Below are 15,332 nucleotides of genomic sequence, written 5' to 3'. Positions count from 1 at the left end.
TGTTCTAGTTAAGGAGTGAGACATGCTTTTGGGTCTATGAAAAGATGGAGGAATAGTAACTTCTCTCCAAAACATAAAAGATAGAAAAACACTAACTTTAGTAGACAGGAAATGTGGCTGAACTTAGAAAATTATTTTGACCCATCATTAATTGAAGGACCTGCTAAATGGACTTGCTAAATGAGCCTTTAAAAGCTTTTATGGCTCTTCTTATCCACCCCCACACTCCAGACTGAGATTAGCCAGGGATCTCTTTGCTGAGAAAATACTAGAGGTTCACCTGCTAGGTCAAGAAGCTCTCTTTATCATTACTGACAGCCCCAAGCATTTAACACTGATCCTTGATGAGCACATCAGTGGGGAAATATCTAAAAATATAAGCACCTGACTGAAATCATAAACTTCACACAAGCAAAAGAAACCCAGAAATCTGGAGTAGACAATTAAACCTGAACATTACAGGCTGTTCAATGTCCAAGGCACTTATGAGTCAACTTCCCCCCACCCAAGTGAGACCTGGTAACAATAAGTGGTCATGGAATTAGGTCCCAGTGTGTAGGTATAGCCTTTTACTCAAATGCCACTTCCTCAGTGAAACTCTCCCTAATCCCTCTGAGTAGGGATAGAGTGTCCCTTCTTTCTGCTCTTGAAGTACCTGATATTTATGTCTGTCAAGGTGTTTATCACATTGTATTTAAATGTTGCATCTTTTTCAGGAGATTAAGAGATCATCGTTGTGTCCTTGGGGCCAGGCATGGTACTATAGGATTTTTATAGGCGATGAAGTATCTATAAAAGGTAGCAAGGAAAGAGAAATCCCTGGGTGGTTCATAATGTGCTCGGATAGTAACCCAAAGGTTGGAGGTTCAAGTCCACCCAGTGTCAACTCAGAAGAAAAGCCTGGTGATCTATTTCTAAAAAGTCAGCCATTGAAAACCTTACAGAGCACAGCTCTACTCTGACACACCTGAGGTTTCCAAGAGTAGGAACTGACTCAATGGCAACTGCTTTTCAGGAAAGAAAATCCAAAGGAGAGAGGAAGAAAGGGAGGGAGGTCGGATAGAAGGAAACAAGCTCAATAGATCAGACACCGATCACTACTTACCCCAAAGTCTGGACTCATCCTCCTCCTGGGTCTTGACATGTGCTGCTCCCTGGGACTCCAGTGCTTTTGCCATTATTATTAGACTGGTGAGCACTTAGTCATCTTTCTAGATAGTTCAAAAGTCACTTCTTTCAGGAAGCCTTCTGGCATCCCCCTCCCACCCACCCCACATCAATTCTCCCCTTTTTAGTCCCAATGCACGGTTAGCTTAGTTTACTTATCACTTTGGGCTTGGAGGTTTCCATGTTAAACATGTGTCTCTCACCACTAAATTGTGAGCAACTTTAGGCCAAGAATTTTCTTTTGTTCCTTCAGTTCCTAGGACTTCCTGGCACAGAGGACATGTTTTATATTTGTTGAATGAATAAATTAATAAGTGGAAGCCCCTAACCCTTGTACATTGCCCTAAAGGCCACCTATCTTAAATTTCAGAAGTCACTTATGAATTCCATCATGAACAAATGGATTATCTACTTAACTATTCACATTACCTTTTTAAATTCTAGGGCTGATGTTGTTCTATTATCTAGGAGTTTCTGGTTTCTGGGTCATCTTTCCCAGGGAGCATGCAGCAGAACTCATTTTAATGTCAACCTCAAAAACAGAATAGCTTAAAGGAAAACATGTAAAAAAAAAAAAAAATCTGATTATTCCTTCAAGGTCAAGGATAAATGGCAGTCTAATGCTTTCTTATTTTTACTATATAGCTCATGCTATTTTTTTTATAATAATTTTTATTGAGCTTTAAGTGAACGTTTACAAATCAAGTCAGTCTGTCACATTATAAGCTTATATACACCTTACTCCATACTCCCACTTACTCTCCCCCGAATGAGTCAGCCCTTCCAGTCTCTCCTTTCGTGACACTTTTGCCAGTTTCTAACCCTCTCTACCCTCCTATCTCCCCTCCAGACAGGAGATGCCAACACAGTCTCAAGTGTCCACCTGATACAAGTAGCTCACTCTTCATCATCATCTCTCTCCTACCCATTGTCCAGACCCTTCCATGTCTGATGAGTTGTCTTCGGGAAAGGTTCCTGTCCTGGGCCAGCACAAGGTTTGGAGACCATGACCGCCGGGATTCCTCTAGTCTCAGTCAGACCATTAAGCATGGTCTTTTCATGAGAATTTGGGGTCTGCATCCCACTGATCTCCTGCTCCCTCAGGGGTTCTCTGTTGTGCTCCCTGTCAGGGCAGTCATCGGTTGTGGCCAGGCACCATCTAGTTCTTCTGGTCTCAGGATAATGTAAATTTCTGGTTCCTGTGGCCCTTCCTGTCTCTTGGGCTCATAGTTGTTGTGTGACCTTGGTGTTCTTCATTCTCCTTTGATCCAGGTGGATTGAGACCAATTGATGCATCTTAGATGGCTGCTTGTTAGCATTTAAGACCCCAGATGCCACGTTTCAAAGTGGGATGCAGAATGTTTTCATAATAAAATTATTTTGCCAATTGACTTAGAAGTCCCCTTAAGCCATAGTCCCCAAACCCCCGCCCTTGCTCCGCTGACCTTTGAAGCATTCAGTTTATCCCAGAAACTTCTTTGCTTTTAGTCCAGTCGAGCTGACATTCCGTGTATTGAGTATTGTCCTTCCCTTCACCTAAAGTAGTTCTTATCTACTAATTTTTAATCAGTAAATAACCCTCTCCCACCCTCCCTCCCTCCCCTCCTTGTAACCACAAAAGAATGTGTCCTTCTCAGTTTATACTATTTCTCAAGATCTTATAATAGTGGTCTTATACAATATTTGTCCTTTTGCCTCTGACTAATTTCACTCAGCATAATGCCTTCCAGGTTCCTCCATGTCATGAAATGTTTCACAGATTCGTCACTGTTCTTTATCGATGCGTAGTATTCCATTGTGTGAATATATCACAATTTATTTAGCCATTCATCCGTTGATGGACACCTTGGTTGCTTCCAGGTTTTTGCTATTGTAAACAGAGCTGCAATAAACATGGGTGTGCATATATCTGTTCATGTGAAGGCTCTTATTTCTCTAGGGTATATTCCGAGGAGTAGGATTTCTGGGTTGTATGGTAGTTCTATTTCTAACTTTTTAAGAAAACGCCAGATAGATTTCCAAAGTGGTTGTACCATTTTACATTCCCACCAGCAGTGTATAAGAGTTCCAATCTCTCCGCAGCCTCTCCAACATTTATTATTTTGTGTTTTTTGGATTAATGCCAGCCTTGTTGGAGTGAGATGGAATCTCATCGTAGTTTTAATAGCTCATGCTATTTTAAAAATGTTTTTCTACTTATTATATGAAGTTACATAGAAACAAATAACAAATTATGGTGAATGGACATAAAATTTGTTGTTGTTAGGTGCCACTGAGTCTATTTTCAACTCATAGCAACCCCATTTGACAAAGTAAAACTGCCCCATAGGGTTACCAAGAGAGTGCTTAAACATTTGCACCACCAGGGTTCCTTGGACATAAAATCTGCATATGATTATTCAGGCTTGAGTTGAAGAGGCCCTTTTAGGGCACTTTAAGTTTGGTGGCTATGAGAGGATGAGAGTTGATGTGGCTAGAAAAACAAACAGGGGTAAGGTCATGAAAGGCAGGCATAACTTTTAAGACACATTAAGTCTGGACTTTATCCTGGAGGATATAAGACATATCCTACAGGAAACAAAGACACCTTGAAGACTTTCATCCAAGGAATGTTGTGGTCAGATTAGCATCTTTGAAGAACTTTCTTGTGCCGGTGCAGTATGTATACGCAGCTATTGAGGACCGACTCAAAGCACTGGCAGTGAGGATGGAGAAGAAACATATTGAAAGACATTTATGAAGTAATATAATTTGTTGACCAACGCCATGTGAGGTGTGAGGAAATACCTTCCTTGAATGTTTTTAATTACAATTTGCATAATCAGATAACTCTATTTTCATTATACTTTGTAAATTTGATGCCAGGTCAAAAGTGTGGATGTTATCCCTAGCCATGCCTCTTTAAACTCAGAAAAGGGAAACTAAGTGAAAAAAAAAAAAAAGATAACAGTATTATCCTAGGGTTCTTTCTTTTTTTTCCTGATTTGTAAGAAGCAAAGCACTTCCAATGAACCCAGTGAAACTGAATCCTAATCAGGAATATATTTATCATTAATCGGAGATTTTATTTTACGTCATTGAATGCTTAAATTTTCAGTGAGCCTTTGATTTAGAGACCAGTGCTAAACCTCTGATGATACCAGGCACGTGGCCATTTAATCAACAATGCAAGAGAACACAGAAATAAGGTTTAAGAAAAATGATCAAAGTATAAAGCTACAACATTCTAAGTTAATGGAAATTTTAATACATACTTGACTAAAAGATGCATACAATGACTACTGAATCTCCACTCATGGGCAGCCAACAAGATCTGAATGAATTTATTAACTTCAAACAAAACTTCAGGTTGCACACCTAAAAAAATTACAAACCATTCAAAAATGAAAATTAACAATGGAAGCAACAATGACTACAAAACATGGTGTGATGACTTTAAAGAAAGGGTTCAAGTATTGTTTGTAAAGTTCTTCAAACACTAGTCTTTTGAAAAGTTTGTGCAATTCCCATCTTTGCATAGTGAAAACAAAACACACACATACACACGCACGCCACTTGGTCAAACTCCATAGCTCTATGCGATTCATATTTCATAACATGCACCTATGTGTACTGCTCATTTAGTAGGAGTAGCTCTAATCCAGTGGGCTCATGCAGCATCCCAGGGTGAGCAATGAAATTAGCGCATGGCTCCTCGTCCACGTGTCACTAATTAACGCAAATGTATAGTGGGTGAAATGGGAACTTGTCATCACTTAACAGTAACTCTTGTTGGGTGACATTAAACAATAAAATGCTTGTGCTTTGAGCTCAAGTTAATAAAAAGAAGTGTTCACACCACAAAAATCAGTCAATGAATGGCATGTGCAAGAAAAAAGAAATACAGTGAAGAGTTTGGAACTACATAACCAAATACCACCCAAGAGACCCAAAAGAATTATAATCTATTGGTTACGATTTATACGGTTGCATTATCTTTCATATTCATATACACATCGCTTAAAGCTTGTGTATTTTACATATACAAATAATTTAACATTGGAGCATAGGTTTCATTACCTATGAAATTGCCAATGTAACAAAAAGTTACGCTGACATTTGCCATATGTACATAATATTTGGGGACCACTGTGGTCTGATTTAAAACATAACATCGCACGTTTACAATGTTGTTTGTGAAATGCTCAAAAGTTAACAATAGAGTTTTAACTTGTTTTGTAACCACCAAGGTTTTTTTTTTTTTTCTATTAAGTTACCATGTTGCCTCTGGAATAGTAGTGAAATGTATGTGGTGTACTTAGCAGCAGCTTAGTACCTACTAGTGAGTAGGACTCACCAACAGGAAGACACTAAGCAATTCAGCAACAGGAAGAGATTCCAAGTAATCTGAGTTTCCTCCAAGTTTCCCCCAAGGTGAAAAAGCCATTGCCACCAAGTAGAGGGATATAACTTGTGTCTTATGAAGCCTGGAGTAAGGCTAATAAACTTTGTAGATAGCCCTGTTATTACAATACAAACATATAGCTAGTTCTAGAGAAAGACTACATACTTGTGTAGCACCTATTACTCAGAAAGCAGTAACAGGATTGGGATGTTAGGTTATGGTTATCATAGCATATAGGAATTAAGGTCTCTACTGTATGATTGTGATACTTTCACAATTAGATATCTTGAAGAAAAAAAGAAAATCCACTCTTTTAAGCAGTACATCTTTAGGAGATAATCCTTCCCCAAATCAAAGAAAAAGTTGCAAGATTGGTGTCATGAATCTTGAGGAGAAGGGACTTAAAACTAAAGCTAGCAACTAATTCTGTGTCACGAGGAAGTGAATAGAACTGCGCGTCCTATTCTAATAAGACGATGTTAGAGAAGTACGGGTTCCTTGGGGACCTTTAGTAAAGCTCCTCTCTTTGCTACATGAGACGGATGCTCATTGAAGTGATCATGTACAAGTTTTTACATTCTAGAACAAAGTTGGATCCAAATTTCTTCACCTGAATGGAAAGCTACCTTGACTACAAGTGGAACAACTGAAGTGAAGGAAACTCGGGGGACTTGGGAAACCAGACTACAGGGGCAAATCTGCCTGGAGGGAAAAGAAGAACGTGAATTTGTATATGGTAGAATCCCATCACAACCCAGTTCAACATTCAAGGATCAGCAAACACACGGTTTCTTGAAAGTATACACAAACTAATCGAATCAATTCTGACTCATAGTGACCGTATAGGACAAAGTAGATCTGCCTCATGGGGTTTCCAAGGCTGTAATCTTTAGAGAAGCAGACTGCCACATCTTTCTCCTATGGAGTGGCTAGTAGGTACGAACTACTACTGATCTTTTGGTTAGCAGCCAAGCTCTTAACCACTGCACCCCCAGAGCTCCTACTCAGAATAATCACCTTGTATAACAATGTTGACAAGAAGGTGATGAATTGGCCACTGTTGTCCTCATTAGCATTTTTACAATGGGGTTCTACCATACATATTTTGAGGAAGACAAAGCATGAATATTGACAATAATAGAAACAAAATGGAAAGCTCAACTTTTTCCAAGCTTTCAACACTTAAAAATTATTTTTTTTATTTAAGGCTTTAAGTTTATATTCCTTTCACATTAAAGGTAGGGAAAGAAAGTTGTCAAAACCCAAAAGTAAAATCATGAGCTTGGCACTTTTGTGATTAATTTGAGAGGGTGTCTACTTTCTTACATTATATACATACGTTTATAACGACATCAAAAAAAAATTAAGACTTGTCAGTACATATATTTTCATTTACATAATTTCTGTGTTTTTAATATGGGTATTTTTTGTTTGTGTCTCCCCTCTTTTGTTTATTTTTGGTTTCAAGCATACCAACTTTAAATTGCACCTGCGTTGTGCCCAAACTCTGCATCTATGATGACGTCTGTCCTTTTAAGCAAGCCCAACAACCACTGTATATAGCACGTTACAAGAGAGAAGGACAGAGACAGAGAAAGGATAAAGAAAAAGAAACAAAAGATGAGGAGCAAATGATAAACTCAAATTTACAGAGAACCTTTACAAGAAAAATATTTCAATACAGACAAGTGAAAATGATGTGTCAAAATCTCTTATTTCCATATTTACATTTATAAAACAACTATACAATAGCATCATTGCCCCAATTCCAGCTCCCATTTCCAAAGGATGCTAGGTCCAGGAGAAAAGAACAATGGGGTACGTGAAGGGCCCTCGGAGTGTTACACATGTCCTGTTTAGTGGAGGTCAGGGCAGGAGTTTATGTGAAGAGGCCCAGGCCAGCTCTGTGTGTCCATCTGTCGTCTTCACCTTGGGAATTCAGTTGCAGGTTTGCTGAGGATAGGCTTGCTAGCTTGTTGTTGTATATATGCCATGCAGTTATTACCCTTTCGAAAATTAGATCTTCATGCCACTGGAGTTTGTCATTGGTAGGAAAAGAAAAAAAAAATATCATGCCAAATCATTTAGAAGATATTAAGTGCCAGCAGGCTGAGGGGGAAAAAAAATCATTTGCTACTTTTTTACTGGTTCTTTTATTGCACTTAATTTTTTTTTGTTGTTTTTTCCTTCTTCCTTTAGTTAGGAAAAAAAAAAAAAGATTTTGAAACAGTTTTTTTTTTTTTTTTAATAACATTGTCTTTTGCCCCCCTTTTATGGACAGGTAATGGAAAGAGTTCTTTGAATTATCTCCAAAAAGGACAGTTTTCTTTTACCCCATCCCTGTCACCCCAGCCTTAGTTCTGTAGTCATTACCACCCGCTCTTCTTGTTCACAGACTTAGTAGTTCTGGCAACGTTGCTGTAAGTATGTCATACCCAGAATCCAATAGTGCAAGGTGAAGTTCATCCAGTGCAGCTGTTTCAGATGGGACCTTGCTGGGTAGGATCAAACCTCCTCTTCTTGACATTTCTTCCAGAGTACGTCAAAGAAGATGCAAGGAGAGGGGGAAAAAATCCACAATATTAATCAGATCATGATGAGAGGAGGGTGAGGATGATGACAGTAATGCTAGTTCCAGAGTAAAGTAATCAACTCACACCAAGGCAGACTTTCCAAAAATAACTTAAAACACAGAACAGCTGATGCTTTTGAATGTCTTCACAACATAAGCACTAGAGCATGTCCACTTGTGAAGGCCAAAGAAGGTTTAAGTTGTTTAAGTCATAGGAAGCCTCAGTGGCCCAATTTGTCTCTTATTTCCAAAGTAAATGGTGTTGCTAATCAACTAGATGAAAATTATTACAAGGAGAACTTCTCCATTGAGGGGACTATTAGGAGAACTAAAAAAAAAAAACCTCTAAGGTCTCGTAAGCCATTGCCCTCCAGGACTCCAGAGTTCTGTATCAGTTGATGGGCTTTTGCCAAGGTGACAAAAAAGCCTTGCTCTGTTCAGTTATCTTGCTGCCTTGGGTATATGAGCTCTTACCCCACTATGGAGTCAAGCATTTTTTCATATCTAGAAAGCTGGAAAACAGTGTGCATGGTAAGACAGTACACTCAAAGGAGAAGGGACACACGCTTGGGTTAGTTAAGCAAATGCAGCAGTTCAGCTTTGTTGAAAATCAGTTAAAATGCCTTGCTTACAGTGTCCAGTCTCCTAAAAAGTGGTTCCTATGTTTGAAAAGAGAAAAGAAAGAACCAGCAAGACACTACAAGGCAACAACAAAAGTTGGTTGCAACCTCCCCATGGTCTGGCTTCGTGTGGGGCATCAAGCAAAGGGCTCATGCATTTAGTCTGCATACTGGGCGTGTGCAACGCTGCTGCCATGGAGGCATCATGCAAAACTGGAGACCCAGGAGTCTCCAAGATCCCTTACTCCCCTGCCCACTCGCTCAGGGCCAGTTTGATACTCTTACAGGCCCTAAGTACCAAAAAGCTTACGGTAGATTTCTCCTTCCCCTTAGGTAATTCAAAATAAAAATATTCCCAAAGCACAAAATACGTCAAAGTCCTCAATTTTTTTTTTTTTTCAAGATGACCACTTTAACTCTTCTCTCTTGAAATATCAAACAGGAAAGTCTTTAAAGAAGACCACTCTTTTCCTTTTAAAAATTATCATTTAACAGCGTCATTAATGGCCTAAGCATGTGATTCACTGGCCTGGCAAGTGATCAGTGCTGCAAACACTGTTTGCAACAATACAATTTCCTTTGCTTCGCTCTTCCAACCCGGCCCTCTTTGAGTCAATATTCTTGAAAGTAAACATTACTTATGCCTTCCAGGAAACAGAGGTGAGATCAAAAGGGAAGATCCCCCATAATGTATCCTTCAGTGAGTTAGCTGACATGGAGCATAGCATCTGTGTCTGCTATCCATGCTCAAGTCCCTTGAAGGTAGATGTATAAGGAACCACACTTCTCCCTTATGAATCGGGTAAGAAAAACCTGACCTTGTGAGATGACCCTGCAAGAGTAGAGGCCCCAACCTTTTTTAGCTACATATTGCTGGAACTCAAGAGAAATGGTAAATTAATACCTCTTCGATTAGCACAAATATACAGGAAAAAGCAAACCAAGCTAGCACTGTGCATGTAAATGACTATATTGCCCTTACCTAAATTCCTTTATTCAAATTTAAGGAATGCCAGATAAATAGCCATGTCCAAGTTAATTTAAGTTAATAACGGCAATCCTGTTCACTTTTAAATGGAGATACAAAATTCCATTCCAGCCTCATACACTGGCAACCTCAGGCTCTCAGAAGCTTCTGTCCCTTTAATAAAGTTGGCTTTTGAAGCTTACTTTGCACTTTTTATAGAAACACTGTTCTACAGGGTGACTAGGTTCCCAGGTCAGCCCAGAAAGCTGAGTCACACTGCAGAACTACATATTTCCACGCAAATACAGACTCTGAATACCAACAGGGGATTCCAGGAACATTCTCCTCCACTGAAATCCCAGCAGGGAGAAGATATGCTGTCATACAGGGAGGCAGAGCCCGGTAAGGAAGATAGAGAGGGGCACTCCTGTGGCACTGCTAATTATGAGGGCTCCTCATTTATAAACGCTTAAAACAGCTATGAGCCACTGTATGTTGAGAACTGCCTGACCTGAATTTTCCATATAATTTTTTGTTGTTGTTGGTCAATTTTAATGTGAAAGTACAACTGTTGTGAGTGGGTCCTTGTTGTCTTCCTTCTGAAACTGTTTCCTCTGAATTTGATTACCCTCTGCTCATTAGAATTCTGAAGGCATTAAACTTTCTCATTACAATCTGTAAGATATTTCTGGATCATTATAAAAGATTAGTGTAATCCATAAGCCTATCATTGACACATTTTTAATCCATTTTTACTACTTCTGAAAAATCTATACCTCTGCCTATTATATTATACATATATACATCTTTACAAAATTAAAACAAAACTCATCACGTACAGTAGCCATTTCAGAGATGTAAATCTTTTCAGTCTTATATTTTCAGTATATATTTCTCCACCACTATCACTTTCTTATCTCTGCCCGCTGAGCAACCACTGTCCCCTACTCAGAACGACAGAAACTGACCAGATTCAGAATCCCTCACTTCCTAGGAATGATGAGTCGGACAGTTGTATTGACTCTTCCTAGCCAGCCAGTTACCACCCCCACCCGCTAAGGTCTGAATAAGAAAGTGCCTAACCAAGAAGTCTCAGAGCTAGGGGAATTGGGCTCATTTATTTGCACTGGTATATGATCATGGAATTCAGATAAGCAACAATCTTGTTACCCTCCTCATGGAAAAACTAGCTAAAATCAATTCTTTTCTAATTCCGTAAAAAATAAAAGATACTTAACCTTTTGAGAAATATAATTATGAATACTAAGACCTTTTTTAAATTTCATCAAAGCAATTCAGTGCACTTTCCTTGTGGTAATGCAGATATACTCCTTCACATGTCATTTTATTTGAGCACATGAATAATCTTTCTTTAGCATGTCCAACAAAATGTAATATAGGTCAAATAGAATTTCCTAGAGTCAAAATCAGGCTCTGATGAACTTGTGACCCAAGTAACTTCCCAGAGAAGGCACATATAACAATTAAAAGACTTACCAAATTAACTATCTTTAATGTCATGAGCTGTTTTACTACAGTCACTACTGGCAGTGGTGGAAAACCAATTTGCCACTGAATCCCAGGGGCAGTGCAAGTAGTGGGACATGGTGATGGGGTTCCACAGACTGAGACATTATACTAGAGCTCAATCTTTGTCCTGGAATCCTTGTGGTTTAAATTTCTCAGCAAACTAATGTCTCTTTCCTGCCCCTATCTCCTATGGCTTAATCTGTTATACTTTTCACCTTTCCTGAGCTTTGGGGAAGATGCTGCTGAAATGATCCTTCATCTACTCATTTTTGCTCCCAATGTCCAGTGAAAACAATAGCTCTAGTAATCTAATTGAGCAGTATTATTATTCAACATGGGATAGGCGCCATGCATCTCCATGAGTCAGCCAGGACGAAGGTTTGCAATCCTCTGCACCACAAGTCATAGTTTTAGCCTGTGTGCACAGGTGATGGAGAGCGTGGGGCTTGGGGAATTAAATACAGACAAGGGAAAAACTCAGACAAACTGGTGGGCCAAGTGCCTCTGTTCTTTTTTTCACAAGGTTTCTCAAAGAAAATCCTAAAACCCTGAAGACCTGGGAACTCACAGGCTAAATCAGCCCTTAGCATTCTCATACTCCTGGCATACGGTGTTAATTAGCCAAAGTTACTCAGGTGTACCCACATTACCTAATATGTCAAAGTATATCAGGAAAAATCCACCATTTTTTTTTTTTTTCAGGAATCCACAACCTAGCATGTGGAATTCTTGTTTGTATGAACCAAAGCGTTCAGACTTCACTATACTGCTGAAAAAAGTAATCTAAAATTGTATTATTTTCAGACTGCAATGATTTCGATAAATCACTTTATATACACAAAGACGCACACACACACGCACACTCACTCTTTTTTTTTTATCACCTATATGGGAGGAAATATGTTTTTTAAAAAACATAAATAATGGCAGAGAATATCAGGGCTCAAGGAACAGCTGTATTTCTCATTTGCACTTGAACAATCGTGTATGGTATGATACTTCCTCCACATCTGAATTACCCAGTGTCACCCCTTCTAAAGAAATCTGATATTAGAAAACAGCAATACTTTACCTGAGCAGGTAATATGTTTTCCTTTAAAAGTTTATGTACTTTCAACTTCTTCAGGCCACTTTACTAATTTCTCTTTTAGCTATGAAAACCTGATTTCAGGAGCATTTCCAATAGCAATGTTTTGAACAAGCTTTTTTAAATGAACTATTTCCAATGTCCAGGGGAGGATTAACCATTAAGCACGGTATGCACTGGTTTACAGTCAGCAAGGTGTGCACGGGCTTCATTGAGCTTACTTAGTAATCCAGCCCTGCCAACTTCTGATTCTAAAGGAATCTCTTCTTTTTTTACATTGAACTCAACGTCAAATTCAAAGGCTTTCAAAGAGCAAACACTTACACTTCCAAACTATCTCTAGACTAATAATATCCAAAATTATCAAAGTAGTGGAAAATCCTAAACACTCTCCTTCAATACCCAAAGGCTTTAATCATAAGGCAGTCATCTGAAGTTCAAAAAAACTACATAACTACTGTTAAATTGGAAAGCAAATTTAGATCCTCATGTAGCAATCAATAGTCAACTCAAAGAGTAACAGCTTCCCCAGATGTAAACTCCTAAAGTTAAACATTCAATAATTATTCTTAGTCTTCATTTTTTCCCTTGCTTTGGGGCAGGAAAATCTTTATTTCACACTGCTATGGCCTTTCTACCATGTTTTCCTTTAAAGTGTTTATGGGGGTAACAGGCATGGGAAGGAGTTTTGACTTGGCTTCGTGGTAGGTGTGCCTACAGAGCAATCCACACACGGTGTCAACGAGGCTGTGTCTCACCTCACAATGTGTTGGCTCCCCCCCTTTTTTTTGTTGCTGTTTTGATGGTCAGACATCTCTCTCACATATAAATAATCTGTACAGGGCCTAATCCACTTATATACACAGTGATAAAGGCTTTTCCATCTCTCCCCAAAGAAACATGCAGTTCAAGCTGTGAGCTAGGCCAGGCCACTGTTTTGAGGTCCTGCTACAGAAAAGTGCTCTTGTCTCCAAACGTGGAAATGGCAAATTTGGTATCGCATGTGGCTGAATGGTAAAGCTGCACAGTAGATGGTTTTCCAGGCTTCTAAAGTGGAACCTTCCTAATGTCAAGTAGGTGCAAGCCTGGGTAAGAACTAATTTTTCTAGAGGCATATTTACGAAAGAGTTCTAGGGGGCATTATGATATAGGAACAGGGTGTGGAACTATTATAATGTACAGAGCAGTAAGATAGGTTGTGCTTATCTCAGGCTAGCCCAGACAAAAATATACTCTTTCCTTAGGTGCATTAATGATCTGGGTGATGTCTTATTAATACCATGACAAGGAATTCAAATGTGACTCCCACACTTTCTGTGCATTTTTTAAAAACATACTGATGCCAAAACTGTTGCACTAAACAAGTTCAAGTCCACAAACATCTCCTGATGAAAAGGAGTACCATTTGATGGAGCTTTCCAAGTCGAAGTCACTTTTCAAAAACTGCAGGCCTCCTCGTTAAATCTTAATACGATAACAAAGTTAGCAGGAAATGGTGCATTTATTTAAATTGCCTTTTTGTTTTTCATAATAATATTTAGCTGGCTTAATATACATTGAATTCAGGATTTCAAATATAAAATATAATAAAATTCATAGTTAAGGCAATTCTTCAGTCAAAAGCTGCCTCTATTGAGTAATGACATGGAGGCAAGGCGGGTTTTGAATTTGGGTAACAATATTACTTTCCGCTAGATTTGTTTCTATAGATCTGGTTGAACCTTAGCTTATCACAAGGAATATCTGGCACAGGAGGTGTTATCTACCAATCATAATAATCAAGTTGCCGCAGCATGAAAAGGTGTAAAAAGCAATTATCCAATGAATCTGAGGTGTAGAAACATCTAAACTGGATAAATCAGGTCTAAAAATAGTGATTATAATTAAGGACTCTTTGTGATTATCTGGATTGTCTACTTATAGAAACCAAGTTCAGTGATTAATGTGCAATCCAAACTAAAAGGTCATTATGAAAATACACCAGACCGACCAGTCATGTCAATATTAGCAGTTAGAAAATATTAAGTGTCACGAAGCCATGGGTTTCAAATAATCAATTCAGTTAGCTAGGGAAATAATTAAAATATTTTTAAAAAATCTAGTGTTATAAAATAATGAAGGTTTTCAAATCACAAAGCTACATATAATGTTACATGCGAAAAATAACAAATAATTATTTTTATTTAGATTGTGAAATCTCTAAAATAGAGTATATCAATGGAATATAAACCAGTTTTAAACAGACAGGAGAGCACTTTTTAGTCACTTATTTCCAACTACATGGTGTCCTCGATTGCCTGTTTATAAATCAATGTATTGAAGAATGTTGCTCCTAAAAGCTGGAGTGTCTTCTACTGAAGAACTTCTACCTTGTTCTCCTTAAACTAGTGCATGATAGATTCTCTCTACGTGTCATGTTTTTCCACTTGCCTAAAGATGACATTGGAGGCTTCATGTTCTTTCTAACCCATTTCTGAACAAAACCTTTATTTTTAGCATTTTTACTTTTAAAACTCAAAATCTTGTAGCAGGAACTCAAAACTTGGTTATGTAAGCAGAAAAGAGAAGTGCCAGAGCCACCGAGAAGAAGACATGCGGCATTGCTTACTTAAATCCCCATCCTGTGCCCCCAAGGACAATAGCGGCTACCAGGATGGCACCAGCGATGGAGCCTATTATGAGATTGGTGGCACTAGGACCTGTGACAAAGGATCATGGGAAGAAAGTTATATGAGCCAACCAATTTAGTTATCACATTGGAAAGGCAGTTAGTGGTTTCAGGAAGTAAATATCCTATGTAAAAGAGCTCTAAACACTTAAATAGCCTTTATTTACTTAGCTTAATTACATGTTAGATGCTATGGATAACTATTGCTTAGATATGTGTTCCTTTAAATCAGAAGTTTCTGTTCCACTGATGATCAAAAACCAAAAACCAAACCAAACCCAGTGCCATCGAGTCGATTCCGACTCATAGTGACCCTATAGGACAGAGTAGAACTGCC

General features: G+C 38.6%; 1 protein-coding gene across 1 annotated transcript in view; it reads right to left on the bottom strand.

Annotated features, from left to right (window-relative positions):
- Positions 1 to 7,053: 7,053 nt before the first annotated feature.
- Positions 7,054 to 15,332, bottom strand: part of ADAM23 (ADAM metallopeptidase domain 23) — a 167,995-nt gene continuing 159,716 nt past the window's right edge. The window contains exons 25-27 of the mRNA XM_049887978.1: positions 14,936 to 15,026; positions 7,987 to 8,080; positions 7,054 to 7,583 (exon numbers count right to left, since the gene is read on the bottom strand). Coding sequence (XP_049743935.1) covers positions 8,032 to 8,080; positions 14,936 to 15,026 — 140 coding nt within the window. The 3' untranslated portion in view covers positions 7,054 to 7,583; positions 7,987 to 8,031. The remainder of the gene's footprint in view (positions 7,584 to 7,986; positions 8,081 to 14,935; positions 15,027 to 15,332) is intronic.

The sequence above is a fragment of the Elephas maximus genome, chromosome 6, assembly GCF_024166365.1.
Source record: "Elephas maximus indicus isolate mEleMax1 chromosome 6, mEleMax1 primary haplotype, whole genome shotgun sequence".
NCBI classification, from domain to species: domain Eukaryota; kingdom Metazoa; phylum Chordata; class Mammalia; order Proboscidea; family Elephantidae; genus Elephas; species Elephas maximus.
Note: the sequence above shows the minus strand (reverse complement) of the source record. Positions and strands in the feature narration are given on the sequence as shown.